This window comes from Pleurodeles waltl, chromosome 9 (assembly GCF_031143425.1).
Source record: "Pleurodeles waltl isolate 20211129_DDA chromosome 9, aPleWal1.hap1.20221129, whole genome shotgun sequence".
In the NCBI taxonomy this organism is placed as follows: domain Eukaryota; kingdom Metazoa; phylum Chordata; class Amphibia; order Caudata; family Salamandridae; genus Pleurodeles; species Pleurodeles waltl.
Window position 1 is genome coordinate 453,299,087 of NC_090448.1, and position 24,063 is coordinate 453,323,149.

Consider the following 24,063-nt stretch of genomic DNA (forward strand, 5'->3'; position numbering starts at 1 on the left):
AAATATAACACACCAACAGAATAGAATGCTAATCATAGTTTTTACCTGTAGATCTTTTCTTGGGGGACTTTAGTGTCCGCATACGACCAGATGATGACATTCCACTTTCACTCATAGAATCGTGTGCAGAGGATGCACTGCCAGTAGCTTCGCTGTCGCGGATCATACTCTCATAGCCACTGCTGCCGCCACTGTGGTAGAAAAGTGCAGTCCTTCCCATTGCTGGGGGCAGCTCACCACTTAAAACACTGCTATTATCACTTCCATGGCCACTGCTGTATCTCTGAGGTCGTCTTGGTGCAGTTATTTTGCTGTACGGAGAAGGCAGTACCGGAGTTGGTGACATTTCATCACACAGGTTAATGCCGCTGTCATTCCCACTGTCAGAATCTGTTGATCCTCTAAAATGTACCTTCTTACCAGAACTTCCTGCTACCAGTTCATTCACACGACTGTTGGCCGCTCTAATAGCCTGTTTAGTCCCCATAATAGTTCCTCTGCCAGGCTTGCCATTAACGCATTGCACAGACCTCGCAGCAGTTTTCCCACTTGGAGGAATCCCAGCATTTTTCGCTGCAACCTGGTTTAATGATTTTACAGAGGAGCTGAGATTCTTTGAGCCATTCGTGGATAGTCCCCGGTTTTTATTGGCATTTACTCCAGCCTTCTGATTGTTTATACTTTTTCCTTGACTAGCTTTATTAGGGCAAGGTGGAATATGTGTTGGAGGAGATGTCCCACTGTAGGCTACTGGTGGTACACCTAGGCGCGGTACAGACCGTCCTTGCCTATTATTGACACTTGAAGTACCATTTTCCCGATTCACACTTGCTTTAGATCCAACTGATGTCAGACTATCACATCTTTCAAGAGACACATGACTAGAGTGATGTGCAGCCTCTGATTTGGACATCTTTGTCTTTAAACTTGAGGTTGCTTTTGGAAAGGATTGCTCACCCTTGGGGTACATCTTGCAAGCTGCCCCTTCATTCGAACAAGTTCCTGTCCTAGCATGTAAATGTACCTCTTCCTCTGATTTTGACATACCTGGTCTAGCAGCCTCCAACCCATCAACTTTGCCTTCACTATGTCCCAGCAAAGCAATCTGTTTTTGTTCCAGGCTTGATTTCCGAACAGGGGGTGCCGGAGGTGTTATCCCACTTGGTCGGGGTATCATGCTTGTTTTCTGCGGCAGAACCTTTTTTCCCGTGCAGTGTTTCAGGCTCCCAGTGGAGAAGGTTGCTTCTTGGCTCTCCTTATTTGATGCTTCTGTCTGCGACCGACTATGAGTTACTGGCATTACACCTAGAGTAGTTGCTCCTCTTCTCAGCTGCGGCATTTTCGTTGGAGGATCGGATTTTTTGAGTGAAGATTTGCTAGCCACTTCACAGCCATCTACAACCCGCTGAGAGCATGCAAGCATTGTCTGTGATTTCGCTGCTTTGGGTGGTCCACTGAAATGTTGGGCCACTTTTGCTGGTTGCTTCTGCTCATTGCATTTCCCTGAAGCGGATGAATGTAGTAAAAGCAGCCGCTCTTCAGATTTTGCATCAAAATGAACATCAGTGCGCATGAGCCAGGGATCATCAAATGTATGTTCCTGCATTTGCAACTCGTTACAATGAAGCATGGGATTATTGTGGCTTGCAGATGAGGTAGATTTTGTTTTGCGAGGAAGACTAGAATGGATTGATTCTCTACGGGGGGCATTGCGATAGTTTGTAGATTTAGCATTGTTTGGTGAATTACTTACAGATGAAACTTGTTTACCAGGAGTTGCTTTGGTTGGTTCTGAGTTTCGTGGGTTGCTATTAGTGTTGGGGGATACTTGACCAGAACCAATACTATCATTGTCCATTTCCGAAAAGCAAAATCCACTATCGTTCAGGGAACTTTTCAGGGCACAAGCCTGAGCTATTGTTACAATCGTAGAATCCAAGTTAAGAGATTCATCTACAGTAGATAAATGCTTTTGAGAATCATGTGGAGTAAATTTTTCACACAATTGAGTTTCATCACTTTCAATTGTGCAAATGCTAACTTCACTCAGCCAGGAGCTTATTGAGGAACGCCTGCTGCTAGTGGCATATGGGTCCTCTGCTAAAGGAACAACAATACCTATGTTTACACCAGTCGACGAAGCCATCTGTGAGGTATATGCATCAAACTCATCGTTAATACTGCTAATAATACTAACTGGCCTAGATCCAGAGGCAAGGGCTTGGAGGGAGCAATCGCTGTTGAAACTAATAATACTGGTAGGCCTTCCGTTGTCCAACATCCCACCAATTGAAAGTTCCTCAACAACTGTAAACACAAGTTCATCTTCTCCATTAAGTTCCACAGGTTGCTGCAAAGTCACTGTGGTTGTTAAAATGTCACGCTCAAAACGTTTACCTCGCAGTGCGGAGTGAAAACTGTGTACCTCTATGGCCCCAGGCTGATACGATTTGCTGCTACCAAGTGGATTGTGCACAGAATGATTTGCCATTTGTTTGCTCATTCCAACAGGAGGGGTGCGTGTTCCGCTGCTGCATAGGTCGGAATAACCTCTGGGGTTTACTGCATAGTCATTCTTTTGTGGAGGAGGGGGAGCAGGGCTTGGTAAAGGCCTCCTCATGTATGTGTTTTTTTCTTTCACTACAGGCTCAGGGGATGATTTGGTTATTTCTTGAGTCCTGGGTGAACAGTTGTTTGTTGTTGATTCATCTGAGATGATTTCTCTGTCTATGTCAGCTATTAAAGCCACTGCATTCCTTTCAGATTTGGTTTGCTCCATTTTTGATGGAGATGTGCTTGTTACATAACAGATGCCATTTTGTGGAGAGTTTTCACTAGCATGGATATTGTGACCTTTGCTTGTGAGAACGGTGTCCTGTAATGTAGTTTGTGTGTGCACTCCAGGCAATGGCTTCTCTGCCAGTTTAGATTGTGCAAGTTCTGTGCTTTCTGTGAATTTACTGCAATTTGATCTGGCAGACGAATCTTCACAAGAGAATGTAGCCGGTTCCTCACTCCCATCTATGCACTCCAGCCTCTCCTGCAGTTCAGCAAAGGTGTTGCACTTAAAATGGTCTTGATCAAAGTTTCTAATCCCAGCAAAGTTATCTTTGCTTCTTTTTCTGTTGAGGGAAGGAATTATGGGAACAAACTCTGGAGGGCCTTCGTTGTCTGTCAGTTCTCGGTCAGACAAGGCAGCCCCATTGGGACCAACATAGATAACAGTGTCACATGACTGTTCACTGCTAGAGGAGTAATCGGGGTCACTGGATAAGCTCAGAGCAGGGAAATCAGGATCAAGTGCTATGGTTCTCGGATGGAATGGTCTCAAGTGAGGAGGTCTTCTGGCGCGGCCTTCTTCACAGGAACTTTCTCCTCCAGAGGAACTGGATGCATACTAGTAAAAATAAATGAGCATGTGTGAGACAGAACTAAAGTAAGCACTTTTAAGAATTATTTTATTCTAATGATTGTATTTACATAGCACATTATAGTACGCTATCTCTAGTTGTTAAGGGCGCACAATAATTTGCAGGTCTAACTATTCAGTAATGTAATGTATTTTGGGTTTACTCCGTCTGCTATCAGGTGGAATCGGTGTTTAGTTTGTTGAACATCCAGGGTTCTATGCTACAAGCCATATGTTTGAAGATATTTGAAAGCTTTCCAGAATAAAAAGAAAAGCTTGTACTCAAGGCTGTTCAAAGTATGCTATTGCTGCACTACTATTGTTTGTGTATTCTTTGAATATCAACCTGAGGCCTCTCAAACAGAAGCCGGGCATCCCTGCATACTTCCTTCACAAGCCTAATGCAACTGATCAATGCGACTAAGCCGACGCATAACATCCACAGAAAATGCCATCCCGTACATGGAACAGCTGCACTTCATGAAGCAGATCTCTGAAAACTTCAACCTGAATGGACCCTAGCCTACCGATCACCCACACTTCGAGCCACCTATGTTAACCGTATCACCAACTTGGTCGTTCCGTACACCAACAACTCCAAAGACTACGTTCTCATTGGTGACCTCAACTTTCACCCAGAAGATAAAAACAATCTCTACTGCACAGCACTCCTAGCAAGATTGAGCAACATCAAGCTCACCCAGCTCATCCCAGACCCCACACATACCACAGGACAAATACTGGACCCATCTTCATCACAAGAGACAGGATCAAATACAACCCCACTACACCACTCACATGGACAAACTACTCCATCATCCACTTCTACATCAATGCACCTCAAGTCAACACCCCGCCTAGGTATTCCAAACAGAAGCTGGGGAAAACTCACAGACGCAGACTAGCTCAGCACCCTCACAAGGATCAACCTAGCCACACTGTAGACAACCTTGACAAGGACATCAACAACTTCAACAACTGGATTAAGAACCGGACAGACTCCTTTGGACCCACCAAACCCAACAAGCCTAATAGATCAAAAAACCAGGCAAGCTGGTACACCAAAGACCTCTGAGACACCAACCAACACTGTAAACAGCCAGAAAGGAAATGGACAGTCAGCCACGATATCACAGACAGGACTAAGTATGCACTCAGGCACTAACATCAACAAATAAGAGACATCAATAAAAAAATCACTAGTGGGCATTATCGAAGGAAGCTCCAACAGCTGCAAGGAAGTTTTTTTGATTGTTAAGGATGTCTTGTCACCTTGCCCATGATCACTGTCAACCATATCACTGTCTCTCAATGACTCTGTGACAACCTAACCAATTACTTTCACAGCAAAATTACAAAAATCTACAGCAACTTTGCACACCAACCCAAAACCAGAGAGCTCATTGCTAACCTACCCACCACCAACCAAGACATACACCTCACAGAATGGACAAGCCTCACCAGAAATAACACAGCAGCAATTAAGTGGACAATTAACTCAGAGACTCCAATGGACACATGACCTCACTATATCTACAGCGTGGCAACATCACCAATCAGCAAAAACCTGACTCACATCTTCAGCAACTCCATCACATCCGCCACTTTTCCAGATGAATGGAAACTTGCAGAAATCAACACCATCCTTAAGAAGCCCACAGTCGACCTGAATCAACTGAGAAACTTCTGACCCATTACCCTGCTTCCCTATCCAGCCATAATGATTGAGAAGGGCATCAACAAGCAACTCACAACCCACCTCAAACTTCTCCATCTTCTAAAGCCTGAAACAGCACTCAATACGGTAACCGATAACATTCAAATCATCCTGGACTGAGTAGAAACAGTCTCTCCACGGCCTTCAACACTGTCTATCACTTCACCCTCAGTAGGAGAGTACACAAAAATTGCATACAGGGATCTGCTCTCAAATGGATGTGTTCCTCTCTAATGGGAAGAACCCAAAGGGTCAGGCTGTCACCCTTCACATCAGAAAACAAGAGACTGAAATGCAGAGACCCACAGGGATTGTTCCTTATCCCCACCTTTTTCAACATATACATGGCACCACTCACCAACATTATCCAATCACATCACCGACATCTCTTATGCCAATGACATCCAACTCTCATCCTCCCCCTGACATAAAAGACAACCACCACTAGAAACAACTTCACCAACTGCATGACCATGGGAGCAGACTGGATATGAACCAACTGCCTGCAGCTCTTTGTCAGTCTTTGACAACAAGTCCTCCTCATGGAACTCCACCTGATGGCCGTGGGAGCTAGGAAGAACACCCACAGACCACCCAAGAAATCTAGGGATTATAGTAAATGACAAGCTCAACATGACGGCTCACGTCAACATAGTGTGCACCTCCTGCTTCCACATTCTACGCATGGTACGACAGATGAGTAAAAGGTTTCTTCAGAACACCACAAGGACCATCATGCAAGCACTTATCACCAGCAGGCTGGACTGCGGCAACCCTCTCTACCAGAATCTCCAAACAACTCATCACTAACACAAGACCATTTCAGAACACTGCTGCAAAACTCGTACTTGACCTCCAATGCCGCACACACTTTACATCGCACTACAAGACGCTTGACTGCCCCCCCCCCATTCACAAGCGCAGCCAAGTCAAACTTCTCATACACACATACAAAACCCAACAAAACAGGACCTGAATAACTTAACAACCACATACACTTTCACCAACCCACCAGACACCTATGTTCTGTGTTGGGGCTTGGGGCTGACATTTTAAAGAATATATGAAGAGCAGAGTCAGGGGTAGGGACAGCTATAAGGCTGTTGGTCAAATACAAAACCATTTGGCAGGAAATCAGGTTGTTGCACCACAACACTACAACTGAAATATTAAACTGCAGCTATATCGTGGCAAGAGTATCAACTTCCAAAATATAAACATGGTGGAGATAGAAATAGTAAATGTACCTTGATGATATTTCTGGGGTCATTATTATGGTCATGATATACCTAAGGGTTGATATTTCGACCGCAATATTATGAACTACAATTAGGAGGACGTCACCGGTTAAAGAATGTCTGCAGAACATAAAATGATGCTTGAAGGTGTACATAAAAGCAAGAGCCTCTAGCCTTCAGGTGATAAACTAAACACTGAGAATTAGCTGGTTATCAGTAAGTCCTTTTCATGTATATACTAACCTTGGATTTCTTCTTCCTCATTCTGTGAATTCGTGATGCAAGCTGCACGGTGGTGAGTGTTTCTGCATAATTTGCTGGAGAGTCTGATATGTGAGCAATCATGGTTGTTCTGCAGTTTATGTTGCCAAGCGATTCTCTCAACAGCATAGTTAACTTGCTGTCTCTAAAAAAGAAACACAAACTTAATTCTATGACGGGAGTATGAAAAACATTAACACGCTTGCCAGCTCGTCCAACTAAATATTATGCATAATAATTTCAAAATTGTCTTATAATAGGAAGCAAAACAGTTCCAGGTAATACCGCTTCCCACCCTTCAATTAAAAATATAATTATCGGTACATCTTATTACCTGCTAGAGAGTGTCATAAAATGGAGGACCCCAGCACAACAAAGCAGGCAGAGCATGAAATGGAGGCTTTAAAACACATCCTTTGCTCACATAAGGCAGAGTAAGGCAGCTGCCTTAGGCAACAAATAGAAGCGCTGCATAATGCAATAAAAATGTCTGCAAATGGCTTTTTTGTTATAGAATGGGGAGAGCTCCAAAGACAAAATGCTATTTTACCCGTAGAGTCAAACAACCCATCAATCCTTCTTCTAGGACCTGGTTAAAGAAAACTGAAGAGGAGCTGTGTCTTGGAACAGCTGGTTGTGAGTATCTACTGCAACAATGGAAAGAAGAGCAGATGCCTAGGTTTAAGACAGGATCGATGCGTGAGAACATGAAGGAACTAACAAACATGACAGCCCGGGATGTCAGTGACATTTGTAAGATTAACCTGGGCATTTCTTCCCAGTTTGAAGTTGACATGAAAAACAAGGGATCATTAATGGAGTATCTTCTAGAAGTGAAGGAGCTGAGTGAGAACTAAACGCCTGCGGTATTGAAATGATGAATCTTGCCGAAGGAGAAATAAGAAGAGCAAAGTCCGTGAAACATAGACAAGCAAAAGGGAGAGGGTCTATCTGATGCTGAGGTCCCAGAACGGGTTCTAAAAATGCTATGTGCACAACGCCAAGTATAAAAGCTCTCTCAGCTATTTCGAGGTAGTCAGTAGGGTTTGTGGACTCACAGCCATTAAAAAGAAACATCTATGCCGCTGCTCATCGGAATATGACTTGAAAGAAGAAAAGACAAGCATGAAGAACGGCAACAGTCCATCAATAACCAACCAAGGAAGGTTGGTGAGCAAACCAAAAAAGCAACAAACCTGCCATGCCCATCCCAATACCCAGTCACTTCTACACCTTCACTTTTAATTATTTCACTGCTGGCTGGTCGCACACGCCTCGTAGAAATGCTCAGTAATTTCACATTGATTTAAAGGCCTCGTTTATAAAAATGCTCACTTATTCTACTGTCATGAGGGTCATAATTGAACAAGTGAGAGCACGTCACACTTAAGTCTCTCAAGCAGTGATGATCATGGTGTTAAAACCACTGTATAAAGAGGGTGGCGGGTGAAGTCCACACACCCCTAAAGAAACAGCATTTAGAAGATATGGCAGCCTTCCCCGACTACACTGCCCATACACCCTTACTCTGCTTCATAGGGTGAAGAGCTATTTTGGTATCACAGGTGCTTTAAATGGGCAGGTAATTTCTAGTATGAAGTACCAGCACTTCTTTAATTTGAAAGGGAGAGTACCTGCACTTCCCAGCGCCACTGCATAGAATTTAATGGAAGAGTACCAGCACTTCTCAGGGGAGCAAACAGGTGCTCTAAAGAATGAGTACCTACACTTCTATATTTCTATTTAAAGAGCTGGAAATCATTGTCTGATGAACTCCCAGACAACTTTCTGAGACACCAAGGGTGGCAGCTACGAGTGAGATCTAGGTTAGACTAGGTCGGTTCTTTATTTGAGCTGGTGGCTTCTGGTGTGGGCACCGGCATTTATTTTTGAAGGCCAGCACTTAGTTTTCGGCATCAGGCATTTACTGTGAACAAAAGACACATATGGGAAACATGGAGGAAAAGAATAACGAAAAAGTGTCACAAAGGAAGAAAGCAGAAAGCTGCAAGAGTGAGCTGAAGGGGCAGGGAGAGTCTGCAAAAAGATTAAAGAGGCCCGAGATGGCTCGCACATTTAAGTGCAGCAGCCTTATGTTTCAAAAGGAAGCTTTGGGCACCGGCAAATTTTTATTTACAAATTAAGCACTGGGCTAGGTCCAGGTTTGGCCTAAGACAACTAGTTCCCCTCGGCCATCTTCAAAATCTGCAGAAAGCTAGGGATTTCAGCTACCAACCATTATGAGTCAGAATAGAAGTAGTGATCTACAAAAGCAAGGCACCACAACCTTTGGAAAAATTATTGATCAGGCGAGTTACTCAATTCTGGTTGACTAAGAAAATTTGGTAAAACAAAAGTTCCCAGGTGTACAGATGTGCCACAAGATCTCTTTTCAGGAAACTGTCACATGTAAACATTAGCCACTTAAGGCGGTCATTCCTACTTTGGCGGGCGGCGGTCGCCGCCCGCCTGGCGGGAACCGCCAGAAGACCGTACCGCGGTCAAAAGACCGCGGCGGACATTCTGTCTTTCCCGCTGGGCTGGCGGGCGACCGCCAAAAGGCCGCCCGCCCGCCCAGTGGGAAAGCAACAGCAACGAGGAAGCCGGCTCCGAATGGAGCCGGCGGAGTTGCTGGTGTGCGACGGGTGCAGTTGCACCCATCGCGGTTTTCAGTGTCTGCCAAGCAGACACTGAAAATCAATGTGGGGCCCTGTTAGGGGGCCCCTGCAGTGCCCATGCCAGTGGCATGGGCACTGCAGGGGCCCCCAGGGGCCCCACGACACCCGTTCCCGCCAGCCAGGTTCTGGCGGTGAAAACCGCCAGAACCAGGCTGGCGGGAAGGGGGTCGGAATTCCCATGGCGGCGCTGCTTGCAGCGCCGCCGTGGAGGATTCACAGGGGCAGCGGGAAGCCGGCGGGAAATCACCGGCTTCCCTTTTCTGACCGCGGCTTTACCGCCGCGGTCAGAATAGCCCCAGAAGCACCGCCAGCATGTTGGCGGTGCTTCCTCCGTCCCCTACCCTGGCGGTCTCGGACCGCCAGGGTAGGAATGACCCCCTTAGTCCTTTCTTAAGCTAGGAAATGAACACACAGAAGGAAACCCAACTCTGAACTAACAAGCGCTGCAAAATAACTTCTCCAGTTAGTTAAACAGGATTAGATTCGATTCAAGCTCCTGCTGCTCTCTGAGGACAAGCAAATGTTACAATATCAGTGGCAGAAATTTATTTTTGTGGCAGAGTAACCCGTTCACCAAACTCTAAATCAGGACCATAGGTAAAGATCTATCAAAACAATGCAAATGTACTTTTTAACAAATGACATGAAAATGGTTATTTACAGAAGATATCTATGGCTGAAAAGACATGGGTCACACAGGCAGGCCAAGATCTGATCTAAATGTCTAACACTAACTGCAGTACCACAAACACTGCAATCTGCCTTGAGTGGATTTACCCACCCATGAACTGGTAATAGTAATAATTTATTTTATCAACCTACAGCCTCACCACATAAGCCCAGGACTTCTTGAAATGTTTGAATTAAGATGGCGCCCACTATGTTCACTTACTTGTATGGTACATGCTTTGCACCATTAACTAAGGCCAAAATGACGTTGCCGAGCGCTGAGAGAGACAAGCACAGCGCCCCTCCTCCGTCCCTGTTCTTACTCAGCACTTTCTCACAGCTCCCCAGATCGATGAGATGCAGGCGGCTGCGCCCTCCTGACACTGAAACAACAAAATTAAAGATGCATTCAGAGCGGGGCACGGGTGTGATTACCCATGCAGAGCGTATTCAAATGAATTCAGGATGGGGCGGGGTGGTGAACCCAGAATGAAATATTAATAACCAGCTTTGGCGGGAGGTGGGGGGGCTCTAAAAAGTAGGCATTACAGCACAAAGCGCCTCAGTGGTCCAGCTGTGGCCTTTTCATTTCAACAAAGCAGAGACCTGAACAGAAAGAGGGCGCGGTCAACCTACTTCCTCCCTTGCCGTTCTTTTCCATGCGGTACTGGTAGACGTGGAGGGTGAAGAGCATGTGCGAATTCCGTCTCTCCTCCTCATCACAGTCGGGCCGGCTCGTGCTTCTGGCGGCAATCGCGGCGTCAAGGAAGAAGGCGGCTTTCTCGGCCGTGGGAGCTCTTAGCTCGCTTTGGTTTTGAAGCTTGGGGAGGAATGAGAGAGTGGCGACTAATTAGGCTGGAGGTGAGCACTTCCACCGAACAGATTAGGTCTCCTGGGTGATAAGGAAAGCAAATATGGACACCCTGGGAGCATGGATTATAAATTAAAAGCAATCCAACAATTTACCATCTTAAAAGTTGCGGTAATGGGCTGTCAGATGAAAGGTAAATTGGATTGGCGGGGAAGGCTGAGCAGAGCGCTAGCTCTAATAGGCGCTATACCTGCGTTCCGCATATTGGGTCCTCGCGCAGATACACCCCGGGGGACTGGCCGTCCTGCATGCTGCCGGTGGCTACTTCAGAGAGCAAGTCCTTGAGGCTTTCTTCTTTGCCGCAGATCTCCACCGCAGACACTCGGATGGAGAAGCGCGTCCCGGCCTTTTCTTTGCGCTCGTTGATCAGCTTGAAGAGCCAGGAGATTGCACAGGGGACAACGCCAAGGCCTTGTGTGGAGCTGTCCTTTCCCATCATGGTGTAGGTTTTACCTGCCACGAGAACACAAGTGGAAGGTTCAATTCTCACACTAATCAGTCCCTTGGAAGGCTTTTGACTCACTCAGTCGGATTCTGCCCAGTCTTTCTAAGGAGTGAATATGTATTCTTTCCTAAACTCTTCCTTTTATTACTTGGTTTTTATCACTTAATTCACTAAGAAAAACATTACATGTGGCACAGCCAAATTTCATTTATTTAAACTCTATTTTATAAACTACTCTTTTCAAACCCTGATCTTAATGGGCTGCAATGGGATAAGGGTGTGCTAAAGGGATTCCTACATATTTACAGGTGCTGTACCATTATTTTGCGGTTTTAATATTGACCTGTCAAATTATCGTATACATGATATTGACTATCAACATGTCTTCAAAGTAAGTAGATGTGGCGTTATGAACAGTACGTGTATACTTCCCCGTATGGACTTACCTTGACAATATGTTGTAGTCCATACTGTGGGAATTATATTTGCACAGGTCGATATTAAAACCACAATACAACCTATTTATCAAATTCTGATGTGAAGTGATTTTATGATACAGCTAAAATGTAATACTCCTGGCACTACGTAATGGAAAATCATTTACCGTTAGGACCAACTTAAAAGCTAGTGGTAACTACGAAAATACGGAAAACTGATTGTAGACTTGATTGTTACAAGTTATTTCTCATTCTTTTAGGGGAGAGTGTAAAGCAGAAGCAATACCGTTTTCCCCAATAGCAATATCCAAGTATTATCCTAGGTTCCAGGTGCAGAATTTGTGTATGGACCTAAAAAGATCATAGGACCAGAAGTTCTGACTCCATTTGCAATAAGTGGTTAAAAACTGCACACCTACCTGTTGTAGATGAATTCTGATTTTGTGAAGCAACTTATTAAGTAATAGATCGTCATCATTCCACCACTCAAGGAGGTCATAGTACGATCGGCCGAATGCATATTAAATAGGCATGCCGCAATTTGTGACTCCTTGTGATAGCCTATGACACATGGATGGCGGCCCACAAGGGACAGTAGTACACAATCCTTATGTTTGCATTTCCAAAAGGAAAACTCTTTTATACATTAGCCTGTGCTCCTTCAAAAAACGGATACTCCTTTTAAAAAGCGAAAGATTCCCATTTGGAAAAACATCAAGGGGAGCAGGAAGTGGCCCTTTGGATCACAGCATCCACTACCTGATGGTACTAATACAGGTCCCAAATGGGAATTTTCCCTTTTGTGTATCAGTGACCACCACCTTTGAGGTGTTAATACCTATTCGATGGTTTGCCACCAATACTGCGACTGCAAACCCTTGATACACTTCATATAGGATTGTAATTTAGATGGAATGCCCTTTTGACGCCTTTTCAAAACTGCAATTAGGTATGGGTTGCAAAATCTATTTTACAAGTTGGAAAACCTTTTCTAACTCGTAAAATGGGTTTTGTATACTACAAAAAGAGATTTTGCACTCATAAACCAGTGATATTGTGAATACCATGGTATGTGATCACAAAATCCTTTCACACATACGGCCTAAAATTAGCTATATTTTTTATTACAATCCACATTTTGTTTTTCTCGAGTGACTATCTTTGATGACAGTTTGCTTCTTTCCTTGCATTTTCTGGAAAATAACAATTTTAAGCACAATTAGAATGCACCTTGCTCGACCCAAAATCTGCAACTTCTATATATTTTTTAATTGAAGCAACACGACCCCGCCAAGAGAAAAGGAACATGCTAAGGCCCAAATTTAAGAAGTGTGGCACTACATTATATGCAGAGCCACTTTTCTTGCGCCCCTTAGCTCCCTCCACACGCCATCATGTCTGCACCGTATTTAACATACGGCACACCATGGCAGAGGTTAGGGACAATAGGTCATCCTTTTTGACACTATTGTAGTATATTGCAGGATTAGCACCAAAAATGTTGATGCTTATCCTGGAGGTACATAGGGGCTCATTAAACATAATAATGTGCCCCCTTTTAACACCTGCTCAATCAGGGGTTAAAAATAGCCGCTAAAGAAGGCACAGTGGAATCTCATGGATTCTACTGCGCCATTTTTGCGGTCCCACCTAATAGGGAAAAGCCCCCCTTGCATACATGGTTCCGGGCGCAGACATAATGTGGCGCAAGGGGTTACAAAGTGGCACAATGCATGCATTGCGCCACTTTGTAAATCTGGCGCTGTGAATTTGGCCTTGTTGAGCCACATTAGCATAAAAAATATGTTGCTAATGTCGCACAAGGAGGCGCCAGACCTTCTTAAATCTGGGCCTAAGTGTGCAAAGCTGCGAGCAAAAGTATAGAATCTTTTCCCATTCGCAGGAGAATCTGACAGCATGTAATTAGGAGGGCTGACATAGTAATTAACTGTAACGAGTTGAGAGCTCACCAAGCTTGACATGGCCATAGCAAAATATGCAGCCATCTGCACCATTCACGACAGACTGGATGACTTCTGCCACTGTCCCGGAGCAAACCTCGGCCTGGAAGAAAAGGAGGCATCGGTTACCACATACATCGAGCAGTTTCCGCATTCATTGCTACACAAGAAAAGCACAAATGGAGACTTTTTTCATAGTAGAATGTAAGACTGATTTCGTGAGTCTGCACTTAATTCACAAAGCAATTTGTGCACTTAAACCTATGCAAAATAAGATGTATTCAGAATTAGGATTTGATTTAACACCCAGAAGGTGAATGTAGGAATGCGGAAAATGCAGTGAAATTACCCAATTCACAGTTTCCCTCTTGGTGAGAGGTTTCTTGGTTGTTTAACATCAATTGGAGGTGGTTTTACACCACGGGAACACATTCAGATCTGTTCTGGTGAAAAACAGTAGTGAGTATTTTTCCCTGTGAGAATGAATAGGGAAGGACCCTACATTTAATGGTGCAGTGGAGGAGTTTTATCTCCATGAGACAAGAAATGCTACCCTGTTTGAGGACGATTATATTAGTCCCGAGTGAAATTAAACAAATGTTTGTATTTCGGCAGAAATCCTACATCTGTAAATGTTACACATTAAAGTTCTACAAGAAATCTATGACTATTATACATTTCCTGAAGTAAAACAAGGATTCTACGACTAGCCTTGGAAAGGAGGGAATATCTGAAGTAAGCCCGAGCCTTTGTAAGCATTTGTACACAACCTACAGCTCATTGGTCTTGTCCTACTTCAGAAGATAGATACTAGGGTTTGTCAAAAGGGATATGCCAACAGCATGGAGCACAGTCTGAACTATTCACGGCCCCCACAGTCTCAGCACATCCTGGGTAAGTCAAGCCATTAAGGGTTCCAGGGATACCCTTGAGTTATATTGTTTCTAAGGCTAGGCGCAGAATGGGTAAAATCCTTTGATACATCTGGTCCTAGATTCCTAAGTTCTTGTGGGGAAAATTAATTTTGGACAGTAAAAGCACCTTGCAAAGTTGCTGATAAGAGTCAAAATGAATGACGATGGACCAGAGGGTGTCAGTAGTAAAATAAGGACACCTGAATAGCCCATTACACAAAACAAGTTCTAGAGAGAATGGGGCACGTCACCAGCATATATTTGTGTATAGCACAATGCTTTTTGAAATGATAATATCTGATTGACCTGCCTCAGTTCCTCCTGCAGTGCACTTCATTGGCAACTTGCTTGCAATGGCAATGAGCAACCTCCTGCTGTATATGGGAGAGATTAGGAATTTTGCCTTCTGTTCTCGGTGACCTAGGAGGACAGTATGCAGTAAAAACAATTCAAATAGTCTGAAGCACTGTCTGAGGCACTATGTTTTAAAGTTAGACACATAAACTGAACTCTAGCAACCAGTGTGATCTCTGACGACAGAAGGAGATGTGGTAAGTCAAAAACTACTATTATTATAATGTTTAGGAGGACCTGCAGTTTATCAATATTAGATTTGAAGAGCCCCATCAATAAGACATTGCTGTAGTCAATTTTAGATCCCAACACTGCTCAAGGGAAAGTGGACCTGTCTTGTTGCCATAAAAGATAAGCTGGATCATAGCGTAAAATGAGCCCAGGGTTCCAATGGGCATGTGCACCTGGTTTCTGTACCCGTCAGGCACTTTGGTATTACTGAAGGGGCTGTTTGGATAGCCCCTTGACCAGTATGGATCACAAATGTGCTAAATGTGTGCCAGCCCAATCTCATGGGGGTATTACAGCATTTGCGTGGTGGTAGGGCCCCAGCAAATGGAATAATCCTTTATCGCTACACTTGTGCCACATCGCAGACACAGGAGGGGAGAACAGGGCATCAGCAGGCACACACAGAGGGGAGGCACAGTGGGCTCGCCTCCCACTCCAGGGCATACCTTGGGGGAAAGGGGAGAGGTTTGTGGGTCCCATGAAACCCCATGCATCTCCGGACAGGCAGGTACAGTCACGCACTTCTACCCATTAAAAGAAAGGACAGATCGCCATCGGCAGGAAACAGTGGTTGTGCAACTTCAGACAGTTTGTCTCACCTCACTATTTCACAATGTATTTATTGCAGCATCTTTAGGTGATGGCTGGTGGATCTGAAGAGTTTACTTTCCCCTCCAACATAGAGCTGGACGAGTGTATCACGTTTGCAGCATCCAAAACCCAGAAAGGAATGCATTTGAATCCACAAGCACAGAGATTTATAGAAATGCGCTGCTAAGCAGAGTGAGTGCAAAAACAAATTCTCATCGATTTAGCCTAGAATCAGCCATCGTGAAGAATACGATTGACTGCTTCGGGCAGCGAGTGTTCTTTCTTTCTCTTTCTTACCAAAACGGATTCGGGCTTTTAAAATTGGCCAGCATTCAAAGGGATCTATTGCTTTTGCGCAAAGAGAAGGGTATTTAGATTTCTGACAAGCAGTTCTGACTGAGTGGCTCAGATTTTTACGACTTTGTGGTCCTGCTTGAAATTGGATCTTGCTCATTCCCAATACAGCCATAAAATACAGACACAGCACACTTGATTGGTGATCTCAAAGGAGGTTATTTTCAAATATAGGCGGCGTGGTTAAAACTCAAGACTTGCACCTTTTCTTTAAAGTCATATTCAGGTAAAATAATATCCAAAACCAAAGACGGCCTTATGATGCATTTTATAATGAGTCGTGGGGGGGAGGGCGGGAGAAAGCTGAAAGCAGGGGTGTTATGATTTGATAGAAGGCATTATTTTGCTCAAGTTGGACTTTGAATGTCAGGACCAGCATTTTAATAAGATGAAGTAAGAGGGAGCCTTAGGGCACCACGTAATAGTGACACCATAGTAAAGGTCTGACTAATTGCTTTTTTTAGTGGATGGGGAGCACTCCAGAGGCAAACCAGTATTTTGACAATTGTGCCAAATCTCTTCATACATATCCTGCTTACAGTTCTCTGACACCATGTACTCACTGATCAGTCTGTAAAAAGTTGTGAGTTTCTCTCACTGTAAAAAAAGAAGTTAGGGGCCATTTAGAGTCATTACCCAGTAAACGAACCAGTACAATGTAGCCTTGTAGCCCGCTGCCAATAGCTATACTGGTTGTTAAAGCCCCAGAAAACCGAGTTGTAAGCCAGAGCCATAGGTGAAGTCCTATTACAAGGGAGAGGGCCTATAACAACCGATATAGCCAAAGGAAGAAGGGCTATAAGTCTATTAGAACATTCCACACACTAAGGAAAGAATGTTCTAAATTAAAAAAGGGAGAAACATCAAGACAAACATTGGAATGTTGGAGCTCCGGGCTTATACCAGCCATTATCAGCCCGGAGCGCCATTGTCCTCAATAAAGCTCTCAGCATTCCAATGTTCTAATTGTTTGTAAAGCTTAACATAGTATTCTTCTGCCTGATGCTACTATTTGTTAACAACAGTACCTGGGAGGCATCTTGTGGGAACACCGAATCAAAGGCAAACATCTTTGGGACGGCCACAGTGGCTCTCCGGTGACCAGCGCCTGAGTTTCCATTGGTAGAGGGATCATACAGGGTGACCTGTTTTTTCCTTGCATCAACCTTCAAGTAGGACATTGACTCGGATGTGTCGTGCGCCCCCAGTGTAGGACATATTCTTACCATCACCTTGACCTACAGAAAAAATGTTCACAGTAAACGAACGTCACAAACATAACGTGCTGCAGCACCTGTTGTCGTGCTTTTCGCTGTAACAATATTTGTAGTTTTTAGTTGCGAAAAAAATTATCACGGCTTTGTAAATGTAGTCACAACAGAAAATAAAGCAAACACAACGCACTCTTTATACATTAGGATAACGTAAATCAACATATTTTTCGGTGTTTTTTTAAAATGCCTTTTTATAAACTCCCATCTGTCGCCTTTTCATTTGCACAGTTAGGTTCTTAAATCTTTCTTCATATGTTTCCAAGTGTAGACATAATCTATCTATAGAGCATCAGAGGAGAGATGCCTTTGTCCTTCTCAACACATCATCCACCACGGAGCATAGCAGACAATTGACAAGAAAGTTCACAAGTTGTGCCATCCTTCAGACTGTGATGGGCCAGCCACCCACCAGTAGCATCAAAGCAGTATCTTAGGTACTGGGTGTACTGAATGAATGGCACACACCGATACAGCCAAGTATCATCAACATAGTGATTAAGAAAGTGGTTCAATCCATTCACGAGACTGGCAGCTGGTACAGACTCTGCACCATTAGGACAAGATGGCACCCCAATGTAAAATGGGCTCAGTTCAGTTTTATGCTCCCCCACACTTACTCTTGCGCACTGATTTGACAGGAAGGAAGAGAACCAACGGAAGGCCCTAGCCACGAAAACCTGAAACTTATGAGATATGTGCACAATCTATGGTAAATGCATTATTAGTTGCATGGTGTGACACTGGGATGAGATGGTCACAGTTGTGTCATTCACCCACAATCCTAGGGGTAATGAGTGTGACATCACAAACCCTTGAAAACCCCAGGTTGTACAATGATTGATAATGGGGGACAATATCCAACTACTAAGTCTAGTAATATCCAGCGATATACTTACTTTCAAAGTATCAGTAGTCACACTGGTTAAATCACATAAGTGACAAACCAGTGCATACAGTGTTAACATCAAAATGGTAGGAATTGGACCTATATTGTGCCCTAAACGGTGTGTCTGGTGACACAGTAGGCTAATGCACCTACTCCGGGAGTTTGTGATTGACGGTATGGTCACAGATTTGAGTCCTGGTGGATCCTCCCTGCCTTTCATCTTTCTGCCACAGAGGAAATGAGAGTTAATTGGGTAATAATAAATATATGTTACTCAGTACTAAGGTGCCCCAATAGAGTGAAAACTGCCTTACCAATTACACATTATGTCAATTGACACAGCCATGGCCCTGAGTGGATTCAGTAGCCTAACAAGGATGCCACAGTGCATGCAGGTAAATTTTTCTCCTTCGACTGCTGGTGGAATAGTAAAATATATCAATGATCAGGGTTCAACAGGCCCCTCGTGGCTTTGGAACCCGGTGACACTGCACCTGCTGCACCAGTGGTAGTTACACCCCTAGGTCATTTTGAAGAAATGCTGCTTGGTAGGATCTCCGTGTTTGAACAGAGACTGAGAGATTTTAAACACCCCATTTCAATCATGCATAGTGATCTACAGAAGTGACTATTTGTAGGATTCTTTGTCTAAAGAACTCACAGGGTTACAAAACCACTCAGCGTCTCCCATTAAAAAATTACAGGATGCCCCACTGAGAGCAGCATTCCGTTCCCGAAAACACACATCTCAGCTGCAGAAGCACATGCCCTTTTCCCTTCGGAGAAGAGATGGATATGAAAAGACAGCCTCGGATGAGAAGTGAAGCTGAAAGTAAAGGAAACAGCTGCTTGGAAACCGGTCTGCATTGTAGGCGACAGCTTCAAGGCTGAAACCTTGAAAAAGAATTGTGCTAACCGGGCTGTGCACATCAGGAGTGCTTCCCTCATCCTTGAAATGTCACCCAGGCATCCACAAAATGAACCTCCTACATGCAAACATCGCCCACTTCGGAATCACCTCGTTAAAATATAACCAAAAGGGTAATGCGTTTTCCGCAGGCCGCCATGTCGAGCACACGTCTTTCACCAGATGATACACTTAGGGCTGGATTGAGTATCTACGGATGACTCCAGCTCACTCTGGCGTCTGAATGTTCCCACTTTTGACGAATGGTTGACATTTAGTTGAAGTACTCAGGGCCAAATGACGCCAACAAAGATGTCCGTCGCCTCCAGTCCCGCCCCCATTGTGGGCAAATGAAGTGGGGATTAGTATAAAAGGAAATTGTTTGGACTCCAACCTCAGCAGTCAGTGACTTCCATCAGCAGCATGGCGTTATATTCACCTACAGCTACACCATGGGGAAAAAATGTGGGTATGTGTAACCTGAGCCACCCAGATTAACTTCTCCAAGATTTTTTGGCAACTTAAATCCCTCCCTTCAGGGCAGAAGCCCATCCTAGTCCATGTCGGAGGACTCCACTGCATAAGTACACTCAAATGCTAGACAGCCGGTTGTTGCTGCTTTATGAGTTCCACGGAGCAACGCAGAGCTCCGCCAGGATTAATAGTTTGTCTTGACCAAGATCACTGACTTTTACTGTTCCATAAATTGAGTCAGTGTTTCCAGCTTGAATTATGTTGTGTTCCTTCAGGAAACTGCTGCACTTTTATGAAACAGAAGCTAACAACATTCATTGTACTTTCCCATTTTGGAAAGTAAACTCGTGTAACTCTACAAATTTAGGGGCAGATTTAAGAGCCCCTTGGGCCTCCTTGCACCACATTAGCGTATTTTTAAAAAAATATTAATGTTGCCCAACAAGGCCAAAATTGTTGCACTAAATTTACAAAGTGGCGTAACGCATGCATTACAGCACTTTGTAACCCTTTGCACTACATTATGCCTGTGCTAGGCATAATGCATGCAAAGGGGGCTTTCCCGAAAAAATGGCGCAAAGAGAACAAAAGATTTATTTTGTCATTTTTTGGGCACTTTTAACACCTGCTCAGAGCAAGAGTTAAAAGGAGGCTCCCATTGGTTTCAGTGGGCCTCTGGGTGCTTTGCAAGGCTAGCATCAGAATTTTGCATGTTAATCCTGCAAAGCGCCAAAAATTCGGACTCTATTTCTCTAACTTCCGCCATGGTGCGCTTTATGTTAAATATGGCGCACACATGGTAGCGTTAGAGGGCATTAAGGGGCGCAAGAAAAGTGGCGAAGCACCAGGTGCAGCGCCGCTTTTTAGAAATCTGCCCTAGTTTTATGCTTAAGTGAAATTCCCAAAATTTCAACACTATGCCTTGTGGTGTAATTATGCCTCATTTGCTGCAAAAAGTTAACATGGGAGCCTTATACGACTGTTCAGAACTCAAACGACTCTTGTGGCTTTTGTATTTTTCTGCTATTTTTAATTGCATGAAACATGCCCTCTCGCCCAAAAATATAACTCTAAATGCCAGTTTTGCATTTCATACAATTTCACTTATTTTTTGTGGACGCTCGTGTACTTACACCATAGCAGGTTATGAATATCTCACGCCGTTAGTAAATCATAAGGATTGGAAACACATCCTATATGGCGAAGGAGGAGTAGCTGTGAGCTACCACCAGTAATATTTATTAGTTGATGCGTCCAGAGAGTTGATCTAGGACCCAAAGGGTTCTTTGAATAGCTCAGTTAAAACAATGTCCAAGGTTCAACAATATTCTTTACTATTCACAGTGATCATGGCGCTCCTCAATGTTGTACTTCTGCATTATGTAACATCAGGTCACACTTTACCAGACACGTGCATATATATTACACATATTCCACACAGCTCTGACACAACAGGATTGCACAGTGGTCTTCTCTTTAAAAGACCACAACAGACCCATCATTACACAGACCAAACACAATAATATCTGTCTTGGTGACGCTCATCAACGAGAAATCCCAGATGTATGTAAAAAGGCGCCCTCCAGACCAACGTGAAAGCTTCAAGCTCATACAGCTAGTAATGTGCTATATAAATGCTGATAATATAAGAAAACACTGATAGAAGGCTTTAATTACTCCATTCTTGAAAACTTCCATTTTGATCTTGTTCGCCATAGGCAGTAACATCGTGAATGTGCACTTGAGTGCTACGTGGTTTGGGAAAATTGTGACATGTGAACGCTAGATTCATTTGGAAATTAACACTCTCCTGCATGACTGTAAATCAAGTTTTTCTCTACAACCTGGTACAGAGACCATGCCCCATTTATGCAACATTATCTTGTCTAAGGGCAAAAGCACATTATTGCACACTCATGCTGAAATACTTTATCATGGGCTATGACACAGTTTCATTATATATTAACAAAATTGCTTTCTGTGGCAGAGAGCTCTGTCTCTTGACTAATTTCACATATTCTATGTTACCGCGGCCCCAGGCTCGATTGCACATCAGGCGCACTGCCTTGGTTTGCACCATTGTCGGGGACAGATTTACAAGGCCCTAGCACCTCCTTGCGCCACATTAGCCAATTTTTTTTTTTTTTACGCTAATGTGGCTCAGCGAGGCAAAAATCGCAGCGCCATATTTACAAAGTGGCACAATGCATGCATTGCGCCACTTTGCGACTCCTTGGGCCATATTATGCCTGAATCAGGCATAATGCATGCAAGGGGGCGTTCCGGCGTTAGGAGGCCCGCAAAAATGGCACAATGAAATCTGAAAGATTTCATTGTGCCATTTTTGTAGTCATTTTTAACGCCTGCTCAAAGCAGGCAGTAAAAAGACACACCCATTGAAATGAATGGGCCTCCCTGCACTTTGCTGCACCAGCATCAAAATTTTTGACACTAGTGCAGCAAAGTGCCACAATAGCATCAAAAGTGTTGACGCTATTGGCCCAACATGTGCCATGGTGTGTTGTATTCCAAATACGGCGCACCCATGGTGTTGTTAGGTGGCGGTGGAGAGGCACGAGGAATCTGGCACCAGATTCATGTAAATCTGGGCCTCGGTGCACGCGAGTGCGCCTGACTAAACCTAAAAATGTGCTCTCCTCAGCTCATTTGCAAACTCTGACAGTTTTTGCCCACACTGAGAACAAGTTAGTAAAAGACAAGGTGACGGTTTGAAAAAGTGGCTCTGTGGTTTTACTGGAGGCTAACCAGCCTCATTTTGGAGTAGGAGAAAGGATCCCGCACAAGCAGGTGCAGTGTGTTACTTCAGCCACCTGCAGGACGACGCCTATGGCATCCATCAGACCCCCACAAACCCTCCCAAGGAGAATGCTCAGGGGGGGAGGAAGCACTGCCTGCCACCATCTATGTGTTACATAATCTGTGCGCCACCTAACGGTCTGTGTGCCATTGTACCTGTGTCCATAATCAGGTGGCTGCACAATGGGAAATGGTTCCATCATTTGTTTGAGGCCCCACCAACATGCAATTGAGGTAACATCCCCTTTTCACCACACGAATCTGTATTGCCCCAGGGGCTATGCATGTATCTGCCACCTCTTCTGTAACACCACAGTGCCCCGAAGGCAAGAACAGTCGCCAGGCCCCAGGGCACTTTCTATAACACTATCCCAGATATTGAGACTAAACTTTTAACTTTTGCCAACTGTGTAGTCCACCATTTGTGATCAATACAGGGGCTGCTCTGTTATCAAGCCATATTCCAAAAGACTGTAGTGTGTACAATGAAGTGTGACTCTCAAGAAGCCCACAATCACAAAGGACAGTCCATTCACCATTAGAACAACAAATACAGAGGGATTACCCTGACAAGACTTCCAGAGAAAGGGCTGGATGGGGCCCTTTACAGCAGTAATGCTTCAGAATCAAAAGGAAAGTGAGAGCGCATGGTGCTGCAATTCCAGTTCACTGGCAAACACTGACTCTAAAAACAGAGTTGTGTTACTTAAATGTTACATGCAGGAACATAGGCAAAACCCACACTTGTCAGCAAAGGTGTCAAGAGGTGAAAACGAAGAGAGGACTGAACATCACATATCTTGCCCACCTAGCAAGCCATCAGATGCAATGAGCCTCTTACAATGAAATCCCACACCATAAGTATCAAAGGTGCTTGTTTCTGTAATTAGTGTTCACTCACATACAACTCACAGCTAGCTGCAACATTTGTCAGCATTACCTCTCAATACAATGTCGCAATTATACAGGCATGCTAAATCTATCTATAGATGGAATGGAAGCAGAGACTAAATTATTTGCAAATTAACTTTGTTTCATTTGTACTGTCAAAAATAACACTCCATAATATAATGTATGCACACAATGGCCAGTAGTCCATGCACCAGAAACTGCAGACCTCATCACATAGCACAAGACTTGCACCCCTCTTTCATACAGAAACATGGTTCACCCTACATCTTTGTACATCCTACACGACCTTCTTCCTCTAACTACAGCATCCATCATGTGGACCACATCCACAGATGGGAGGAATCATTGCTGTTATCCATACGTCCTTCTGGTTCTGCTCCCTAGGCAAGCAAGTAACAGTCAATGCTACAGAACTGCTGACATGCCATTCCCCAGTCTCGGTAACTCATACCCCCACCTACCATCTCATCGACAGGCCTCCCAGTAAGAACAAGGACATCACTGATGAATTTTCAGACCTCCTCCACACCTCAATAACCAGCCTCTTTGGTGAGTTCAAATTCACTAAAAAAACACAAGATCAAAACAAAGACACCTTCTTTAACCTCGTGAACACACTCAACGTAGTTCAGCATCTCTAACAACCGTCACACTCCAAAGACC

General features: G+C 44.2%; 1 protein-coding gene across 3 annotated transcripts in view; it reads right to left on the reverse strand.

Annotated features, from left to right (window-relative positions):
- The window catches only part of KIF26A (kinesin family member 26A), a 212,394-nt gene that overhangs the window by 11,549 nt on the left and 176,782 nt on the right, over positions 1-24,063 (reverse strand). For all 3 annotated transcript variants that reach the window (XM_069207259.1, XM_069207257.1, XM_069207258.1), the window contains exons 6-12: positions 17,159-17,368; positions 13,696-13,789; positions 11,034-11,296; positions 10,609-10,792; positions 10,196-10,355; positions 6,608-6,770; positions 46-3,397 (exon numbers count right to left, since the gene is read on the reverse strand). In XM_069207259.1, coding sequence (XP_069063360.1) covers positions 46-3,397; positions 6,608-6,770; positions 10,196-10,355; positions 10,609-10,792; positions 11,034-11,296; positions 13,696-13,789; positions 17,159-17,368 — 4,426 coding nt within the window. The remainder of the gene's footprint in view (positions 1-45; positions 3,398-6,607; positions 6,771-10,195; positions 10,356-10,608; positions 10,793-11,033; positions 11,297-13,695; positions 13,790-17,158; positions 17,369-24,063) is intronic.